General features: G+C 42.0%; 1 protein-coding gene across 3 annotated transcripts in view; it reads right to left on the reverse strand.

Annotated features, from left to right (window-relative positions):
- Window positions 1–107: 107 nt before the first annotated feature.
- The window catches only part of FOXN2 (forkhead box N2), a 33,667-nt gene continuing 23,547 nt past the window's right edge, over window positions 108–10,227 (reverse strand). For 2 of the 3 annotated variants that reach the window (XM_009333614.1, XM_009333615.1), the window contains exons 4-6: window positions 7,568–7,632; window positions 3,182–3,250; window positions 108–2,716 (exon numbers count right to left, since the gene is read on the reverse strand). In XM_009333614.1, the coding sequence (XP_009331889.1) occupies window positions 2,199–2,716; window positions 3,182–3,250; window positions 7,568–7,632 (652 nt within the window). In that variant the 3' untranslated portion in view covers window positions 108–2,198. The remainder of the gene's footprint in view (window positions 2,717–3,181; window positions 3,251–7,567; window positions 7,633–10,227) is intronic. The other variant, XM_009333616.1, reaches the window with a different exon arrangement.

Raw genomic sequence — 10,227 nt, forward strand, 5'->3', positions numbered from 1 at the left:
GAGTACTTTTCTTCCCTTTCAAGAAATAAAACAATTCATGCTTAAAACTGAAATAATTGGGGAAAAAACCCAAACCAAACCAGAACACTTTTTTCCCTAGTGTTTGTGCTTTAAAAAAAAAAAAAAAAAAAAGTTGGCTTTAAATTCCAAAACACAAAGAACCTCAAATATTTCAGGTTTGATCCAACAGCCATTGAGTCAGCGGGAGCACCACCGTTGTCTTCAAGAGGCACTGGAACAGGCCCTCAGAGCAACAGACCTTCAGCAGCATGGCTGTGTTCATATTTAAAGTAGACAGTTTATGGCAGTATTCATGAAGAGACTGACAAATAAGAAAAAAACCAAACCAAACAAACAAAAAACCCACACTGATCGAAGAAAGGCCTCCAAATAGCCAGAAAAATACCCTGTTAGGGAAAGGTTAACTTTTGGCTCAATCCAGCACTGTTTTCAACAACCAAAACAGTGGACATTGGTTTACTAGGTGGCTCTGCTCCTAATTTTCAACCAACTTGCCCAACACCTGCTGGAAGCAATAGCTTCACGTATTAGCGAGAACATTTATGGCACATCATGCTACCTTTCGAAAACAGGAAAGATGACCTTTGATAGTTGTATACGATTTTGCAACATACTTAAGGCATCCTTATACTTACAGTACTGTTAAAACCCACTCCAACAGAACTGCTTACCCATTTTTGAACAGAAAACTTTAAAAAAAAAAAAAGCCATCATCTACAAGAAGATGTAAGCAATCACCACTGACTTTAAAAGAAAAAAAGAGGAAAAAGTTCACCATAACACTAAAACATTTTTTTGGCCGAAGGATGTCTGGGAACTATAGAGAGATTCTCTTATTGCAAAAATGAATTGTGAAGAAACTTCTTCCCAAAACAGAGAGGTCCTCCTGAGCTACAATGTACATCCAAAGCCTAGCCTTGCCCATTAGATGCCCCATATGCAGCAGGAGGCTGACAGGACTCACACAGCACAAGGCACAGTGATCTAGGAAACAAAAGATAGACTGCCCATGGGACAAAAAACAACGAGCGTTGGGGGGAAGGGGCAAAAATCCCCAAAGAAATTCAGGGTTCACTGATCCAAAAGGAAGCTACTCTATTTTGTCTCAGACTACGGGGTAAGACATTCCCTTTTCAGCAGCTGTTTACCACCTGGCCACCTAAAGTCTCCACCTCGTCCACACTGTCAACACCATCAACTGCTGGGTTCTTTTTTCCCCCGAATCGGTACAGGGGAGCAGAAGGGTAGATGTTGCAGGACTGTGCAGCTGCTACGTATTCAACAGTGGTGGTAACACGAGGACAACATCAAACTTGACAAGCGGCAGCTTTCACTGTTGGCTACATCCAAGGTGCGTGTATGCATGCGTGCATCTGCATGAAAAGGACACACACACCCCCTAAAAAAAGACAATTTGTCTTAAGATGAAAAAACCAAACCAAACCCAACCCTGTTTTCCTTCAGGAATCTGACCTGCACACAGCAGATTTGGGCAAAGGAGGGGAAAAAAAAAAAAAGAAGAAAACTGCGGGCGGTACGCACCTCAGCTACCCCTTATCGCCACTCTTCCAGGGGGTCCTTAGCATCTTGCTGAAAGCAGCTCCTGGAGCGGTACAGGTTTTCAGCCACTGTCGGATGGGCTGAAAACTGCAGCCACTCGGAGCTGCTTCACCAGCGTTTCCACCGGGACCTGCCTCAGAAGAGCAAAGAGACGACAGGTGGGAGGAGGCAACCGAGGCCGGGACCCATTTTTCCCCTTTCTTTTTTCTCCTCCTTTTTAATCTTTACATGGAAGTCACAGCCCTTAGACAGGGCAAAATTCACCTCTGCAGATGGGGCCAGCAGAGATGTAAATATGATCCACAATGTGCATCGGAACAAACATCTCTCTGGAAAAAAAAATAAAATCAACTATTAAAAAAAAAAAAAGTGATCATTAAGAAGTATGCTTTCAGGTTTTCACAAGTCATGCATCTCTTCTAATCTGAGAAGATTAAATATTTTTTTTTCTTTTTAGGCAGTGATTTAAAAATAAATGGCTAAATTATAGTTAGCGCCAAAAATAAAAAAGCAATGAGTCCTCTTATGGCTTTGATCTCCCTTGTGAAGGGTAAAAGTAGAAGAGTATTGCCACAATTAAAAAAAATATATGTATATATTCAACACTGACAAACATACTATTTTTTCCTTTGCTTGTGACAGTGGGTCTTTGCAGTACTTATTAAGGAACTCAAGCACGTTTGGATGCCAGCAAGGTGGAGCAGAGACCCCGCTGCTTCTTTCAACTCCTCATCAATTTCTTGACATAACTCCTTGAGTGCTTTGTTGCTAGGCTGACTTTCCTCAGAGGTATCTACACAAGGTTGCGATGCATAGCCACTGTCTCCAAGAGGATCATCTTCATAGTCAACGTCTGTATCCACTTCGCTGTGAAATCCTTCGCTGCCATCGCTTCCGTCATGGCTGGTCTTGGAGATAAATTCGTACACCTCATCAAGGGAGGACAAGGAAGACACGCTGGACCTAGATGCACAGCGCTGGGAACCCATGCTGCTGGCACTGTAGTTGTGATCCTCCTTCGGATCGATATTGGTGGCCGCAGAATCGTTTTCCTGCAAATTTATGGAACTGGGAGGATTGAACGCACTGCCATAACTCCTCTTCTTAGGTGTCTTCAGAGGCTGAGGTTTCTCACCTATTAAAAAGAAGATTCGTCAGTAAGCAAATACTCCAATGAGATCACCTGCAAAATGAGCACACTATGGCCAGCTGACTGCAAAGTAAGCTGAACGTGAGCATTTAAGAGTCGTAATATCTTGTGCACATTTACTGTCATCCACAGAGGACAACGGTCTTTAGCTAATCACAACTAAGAGCTGGAGAAACAGAGAAGTAGCTAAGAAACTCTTCTTACCATCTAGCACAAAAAGAGCAGGGGAAGAACTTTGCAGAAAAAACAAAGTTAACTGGGGGAAAAAAAAAAAGAAGGTGGTTCTATCAAACTCTGTAATGCTAGCAGAAAGAATAATTAAACCAGAATTGCTTCTTGACTGCTCTTACTATTTGGAAACTAGACCACACTCGTTTCCTGAAACTTTATAGAGAAAACAGTTAGCTACTGGGTAGAGAAGAAAAACAGAGTAAAATGGCTTATGCTTACAGTCCAACATCCCTTGTTGAATGGAAGTATTTAACAGCATCATTGCAGTAGCAGCATCAATATCGGATTCTGTGAAGGAGAAACAGCAAAACGTTAGATCTCAGGTAAGCCTGACAAAATGAGGTCCTTAGAACATACAAAGAATATATATCTGCATATATTGGCCTGCAATAAAGAGCAGGGGGAGGGAAAATGTACGAATTTAGACAGAGCATGACTCTCATACAGTGCAATACAGTTACAGAACAGTCTCATATCTTAACTATGATTTTCAAAAGCTGAATTCTCACATTGCACTTACCAAAGCTGAAGCCAAGAATCAGCGACATTAATTAGACATTCGTATGATGATGCTGTTGCTATACTTATCAACAAGTGGTTTTTGTTTGTACCGCTTGAGAGAGAAAGATTATGCCTATGGCACAGCAAAGCATCTCAGCAGCTTTCATACCCTGGTTACGTGAATATGCAAGGCTAAGGAACAAACGCGCCCGTTAACGCAGCACTAATTCAGCACACCTCTCTCCTCCAGCAGTATTTTTCACACTAACAACAAGTCAAACAGAAGAAATCGAGAAGACGAGGGGGGAAAGGGCACTGAACTGCTTGATCTAGAAAGCATGGGGATCTAAATAATAAATAGGCACTTTAAAAGGTTTAGGTGAACTGCGACGCTTTTAGCTACAGCGACGAGCGCTGCTGTAAACCTCCATCTTTTGCCGCACGGAGTGGATTGCTTACATCTCAAAAAGGGCACCTTGAGGATATTATGGCAAAGAGTGACATTTCTAACCAGAACCAGCTGAAAAGGAAGAGAAGCAAGCACGCCTTTCCCACTCATTTCAGGACACGCTCACGCACTTTAAAAAAGAGGAAATCCAAAGTCTGCCTTTGCTCACTTCAGCTATGGACGATGGAGAGACAAGGTATATATTCCTCTCCTTATACAGAGAGAAATAAGTAAGACTATATATATAAGGTGGACTAAGCAGGCAAAAGAGGAGCAAAGATACAGTGAGCTCTCACATACGACTGGTGAGTGGAGAAGCGGGGCTGGAAGGCAACGCGTGGAAGGCGCTGGCAGCGAGCAGAACGTGCTCTCAAAAAAAAAACTGGGGTGGGAATTGCCGAAGTGAAGCGTCAGCAATGTCATTTTTGATGGCATTTCTTCCCGCCCCCGGCCCCCCATCATATGCATTAACGATGTTACTGAATTTGAAGGGAGGGTTAGTATTGGGAGGGGGACTGCAGAATTGTCAGTTTGGCTTCCTTATCTTATATAATTGTCCGCAACTTCATCTTGGTTAAGGAGAAATTTGAAGAAGGTGACGTCGCCTTGGGAATGTTGTACCAACATGGAAAGGGGACTGAGCTGCTGTTTCCAACACAAGTTACAAAACATACATGTTCCCTCCTTGTTTTCACTTTCTATCATTTTAAAACCAGCATACTTTAAAGTCTATCCCATTGCACTCATGAGATTATTTTATTTTATTCCATTTTGTCTTTTTTTGGCAGCAACAGAGCCCCTGAATTTACAAGTCATATGTTTACATACAATTACAAAACTTGTAATTTCTAACAAAAAGAAATAATAAAAAAAAGGGGGCATGAAGAGTTAGTTTCCTCCACTACCATAATCAGAAACTGAAATATTCCCATTCCTTACTTGCTATCACAGACATTTTATTTTAACATATGATGTTGGTATATAAACACCACCTTGTTAAAATGACAAGCAATCAGAGGCATTAATGCAACACAGAATTACTACCTGCAAACAGTGTTTCTGCATGTTAGTAGCCCTGAAGAAAGAGGAAAGAGACTTCTGCAGCATCTTCTTAGCAGTGCTCTGCGTCACCATTAATGTGCTTTGGCGTCATTTGCGATCGCTCTCCTCGATAGAGCAGGATTTCCCAAATCTATGCTTCCCCAGCAGAATGGCTGAGGAAGTGCCTTATTATCAGGAATTCTTTCATCTGCACAACAGCTGCCCTATATGACCCCAGGAACGTTAATGGCTTTCCTCTAATGCCAGGGAGGTGCTGAAAAGGTTCACTGAGATGCAGAAATTAAATGAGAGCAGATATACGTTATTATTTCGGCACCTCCGGTGTAGCAAATTGGAATAGTTAGCATCAGACTGGCAATCTCCAAACCCGTCACAGGACACACCAGCAAAATCATTAAGAGGAGGGGGATTTCTTGTATTCTCTAACAAGCCCTGAGAATCCTGGGTCTTCCCAAGGAAACATATTCCTCCTGCAGTCCTGCGGGCAGAGGAGATCTAGCAGCCCTGCAGCAGTCAGCCAGCCAAGGATGCTTCCTTGCCACCAGGGTACCACCATAAAACCTCTGTCTGGATGAGGGGTAATTATCATCTGTGGACCAGGCAGCTGCTCGGTCTTTAAAAAACCTTGGCTTTGCTGCCTAACCAATGTTTCTGGTTTGTGGCCGAAAACTAAAAGTAACCTTCTCACCTCAACAGCCCACCGTGCTAGCAAGACCAGAGAGCTGGACGTCTGCTATGCTGCTGAAGTCCTACTTTGTCAGTGGCCTTTTATTATCCTTTTGAAAGAGCTTTAGCAATACTCCCTTCACAAAAAATTAACACATGCTCGCTTTTTCTTGGTATCAGCCCTTTAAAAAATGAGCACGATTCACTTTTCAGCACGGTTTTTAAAATTATTATTTTTGACAAGGATAAGCCTTCAGTGGATTAAGCTTTATTACTGAGGTACAAGACCTGTGCTCAACAGGCTTCTTCTAAAGAAATGCTGCGATATCCCAGCATGCTGTCTAGCTCCCTCCTGGTACCAAGGCCCACTAAAATGTTTTAAAATGAAGAAAACTTTTAAAAAAGTACATATGGGAAAATGAAGTAACCATCTTCTGCTCAACAGCTGTTGCTACTTCTATTTGCATTTGAATGTCGGTGAAAAACAGATTTCCATCTTTTTTTTTTTTTTAAATCTGAATCTGGCTGGCTGTTTTTCGTCGTGGAAAGCAAAAGTAGAAATCCCTAGGACAGAACTATGGCCAAGTCCTTGTTACTCTAACACTCGTTGAAACCTGTAAGAGTAGGTATATGCCAGTGGGCTGAGGAAGGGGACAGCAGAAGGACAAGCAATGCTGCACTTCAGCAGGGACTCCCTGAAAATAAACAGCAAAAAAACCCCAATCCAAAACCTGTGTTCTTTTTCAGTAGTAATACCACTTCGGGTTTGTCTGTGCTACAAAAGCGTGAGCGTAGCTACGTCGACATCCCCTGCTCAGCTTGCACGCTGCTGCCGGTGCCTATCCGACCCCTCAGGCAGGTTTGCAAGTGCCGAACAACTGCCCCAACAGCGGTGCCAGCTACTGCAGGGACAACCAGGAGGGATAGGCACCTTCTGAAACATCAACAGGTAAATGTGTTGTGCTACTGAGTTCCTGCCATGGCTAGAAGAGATCACTCATCTACAGTAATATCCTGAGCATGACTCGGTCCGATCCAATCTTTCTCCACCAAGCTTTGGTGACTACGGTTAAAATAACAATTATACAACATAAAAGCTTTTGGTTGTGGACATGACTTGTTTTCTCCTGCATCTACTTCATTACTTGTGCAGGAAACACAGAGGGATATAAACTTGCTTGAGGAGCAGCACTGCAGCCTACAGTATCAAGACCTGTATTCAGAGTCCATATATTATACCCATCCTATTCCTCTCTCCCAAGAGTTACAATGAACATTTTGCAATTTTTAAGGTGATACCTTAAACTAAACAGACATCATGAGGCTATTCTGTTAACTGGGTTAATATCCAGAACTTAGGTCTTCCTGCAGAACTACACTGGCCATAACACCAGCCTGTGCCCAACTTTTTGGCAAGTGAGTGAAAAGCACCACACAGCTGTGAAATACTCGCTGAATTGTTCCACATTCCCCTGCAAATCCTGTCATGCTCTCCCAGCCACCTGTATCAAACAACCAACTTTAAGGCACTTCTGTGGCCGCATCCCACAAGTTTTATACATTAAAATTTGCTGCCTTCTGTTCTCAGTTCTTGGTAACCAATAAAACTAGTGTAGAGATATGTAGCTTTCAGACTGGTTTTCTACCGAAGTATTCATTCTTTAAGTAGGTCATATTTGGAAGGGATGTGTCTGCTAAATACCTTGCTGGCAGAACAAGACAACTCCTATTACATCTTGAAATTCATCTTACGGATTTAAACTTAATACACAAGTGGCTAATATAATGAGCATGCGTTCTACTACATCAGCATTTTTTGTAATCTAGCGGACCCTTCAGAGCAGGTTCATACACAACATCAGCTGGGCTTCAGTACATACTTGCAACTAAAAACAAGGGGGCAGAACGAAATAAAATTAAGTGTTTACCTTTGAGAGATCGGCCGTGATTCTGCTGAAGGACTGAAGTTAGGTAGTGAGGGGACGCTGACCTACTGAGAAGAAATTCAACAGGTCAAAGCCAAGCCCTGATTAGCCAAATGATTTGTACAAAGTATAGTAGACACAATACTATGATCATAGAAAGGTAGAAACAAAACCAACCCAATCACCACAGTTTGGTGGGCAAGCAATTTCTATTGCCCTCAGTAGATGGCTTGACACACTGGTTGGTGGTTTACGTAGCACGATTAAGCAATCGTCAGCATTTGGAAAACACCCCCAAACACACACACACAAAGCAAAAGTCTTGTTGGCAAGAGATGCTAATTTCTACAGATTTTATGTACCTGCCTAAAGGCTGGATTTTAAACAAAGATATGTATTTTTCAGTAAGTAAAACCTACATGTGAACAAAACATTAGCTTATACAGGGATGCTTAGAGCCCAGGAGCAACAGAATAGCTAAGGACCAGTTGTGTCCGTCTGCTCTTCAAAACGGTGGTGGGACATTAACAAAAACGAACGGTCGTGTCGTGCAAAAAGCCAGGGAAGAACCCAAACCAAGTTATCTGCTGATTTTTAAGTTATCTGAAGGTGGGCTGTTTCGGTGATGCTGTCTGCTTTTCTGGATTATCAGACCAGCTTTGCACCAGAATAAAGGGCAAGTTAAAGCTTTCACATGGCTTTCTGCTACACACCCAGCCCTAATTATTCAGTTCATTATAAAGGTCCTAGCAAACATTTAGAAATAAATACAACAAAAATAGTACACAACTATTCAAATTGCATGAAACATAGCAATGTGCCATCTTTTATAGTATTGCTAGAAGAATCCAAAGGGTGATAAGCAGAATTTTCAAACCCAACCTGTAACGGCCAGCCTCACAGGATTAATGGGGTGACTTCTATCATTAAGGTGTGTTTACCTTCTATATTTCTAGGCAGTTCTATTTTCCAAAATAAGGCACAGCCACAAATCTCCCCCCCCAAAAAGTCACGCAGCTGCTAAGTGCTTTATTTTTTTTTTAAATTACCAGTCTAGATCATTAATTAAAACCCAAACAATTATTTCCATTTTTAAAATACCTTTTTAGAACTAAAATCTTCATTCTTTAGGTTGAATTTTGAACAAAATATTTTTCACTGGTGACTGGCCGGTGCTGTGGCTGCACCCATCTTAATAACCCTGAGATCAGCTACTCTGCACAGCTGTTTGAGGGATGCTCATTTAATACTCTCGCTGCTCCGACTTGCCATCATAGTATCCAAACTCAGTTGGCCATTGGTCACAGCTCCAAAGGTTAGCAGAGTGCAGACTGCTAACGGCAAGGAGAAGATGCAAGAAAAATTGAGGGAAGGTGGCTTGAAATACATCATCCGAGCTACGTAAGGAGCTCTTGCAGCACTGCAGCCTGCCTGGTGCTGGTAACCAAAGCTACTGAAAAGGAGAGTAATATTTAAGCATCTCCCAATGTGGTAACCGATGGGAGAAAGATCCAGTGCAGTTGAACCCAAACATGTGCAAAACTCGAGTTCACTGACTGGTATGTTTTCTTGTGGGGGTGACGGAGTGCCAAGGGAACAGACCCAAAAATGGGGGGAAAAAAATTAAAAACAAAGAAGTCACAAGGAAAGCAATGGACCCACCCCAACACGGCTGGCTCCGCAGTCTGCAGGTAAATTGCACAAAGAGATGCTGAACATCTTTTGTCTGAGCTCAGATCCTTCAAGAATCATATCCACACAGAGCTTTCCTACAGCAAATTAATGCCTAGTATTGATTAAGACAAGCTATGCATATGCGTAAGGTATTTGCAAGATGAGGACCCTGGCCGTCCCCAGAGCCCAGGGATATAGTACATGTAGTACTAGAAACAGAATGCAGCTAGGGGCCTTGCACCGACTTGTTGAACAAGCTGTGCAGGAATAAAATGCACCAGTGATGCCAATCATCTATGATAATACAAGTTTCAGTTTAACTAGACACAGATTACAGTTTTGGAAAGCTTCTGCTCAAAGTAACACCTTAATTTTTATTTTAAAATGCTGCTGAATGATAGGTATATTCCCCGCTAACACACTGGAAAATAATTATGAACACAAGCCCTCCCACAGAAAAATTCAGAGACTCTCACAGTCAAATTCTAGCATCATCCTATAGTTAAATTTGGACAGTCCTTCCAGCTTGTCTCCAGCTGTACCTCTGGGCTTTCTCTTTCTCTCCACACACAAGGCAGCCCCTTGGGGGCCCTTCCCCAAAATTAAGCCAGAATTTAAATCTAATACAAGAATTTTTAAACATGTAAGGGAAAAATATAAATCCGTTTTTCCTGTGTATGAGTGAAAGTCCTACTAATGTTTTTTATTATTAAGGGAAAATAAACCAGCTTTCATTAGGGAGAAGTCAGGTGTCTTAAAATGCTGTTTTTATTTTGTTGTCCTTATAAATATAAGCACTGCAAAATCCTTCACGTATTGAAGTCAGTGGGAATTTTGCCATGTGGCTTCATTAGGACCAGGATTTCCTTGTAATTGTTGGCAAGTGTGATTAGTCCTTCAGTGACGGAAAAAAGTTACCAAAAAACAACCGCTTCAAATCAAAGTCCTGATCTTGCAAGTACTTTAGCGTTCAGATAAAATCTCTCCTT

The sequence above is a fragment of the Pygoscelis adeliae genome, unplaced genomic scaffold, assembly GCF_000699105.1.
Source record: "Pygoscelis adeliae isolate BGI_AS28 unplaced genomic scaffold, ASM69910v1 Scaffold1, whole genome shotgun sequence".
NCBI lineage: Eukaryota > Metazoa > Chordata > Aves > Sphenisciformes > Spheniscidae > Pygoscelis > Pygoscelis adeliae.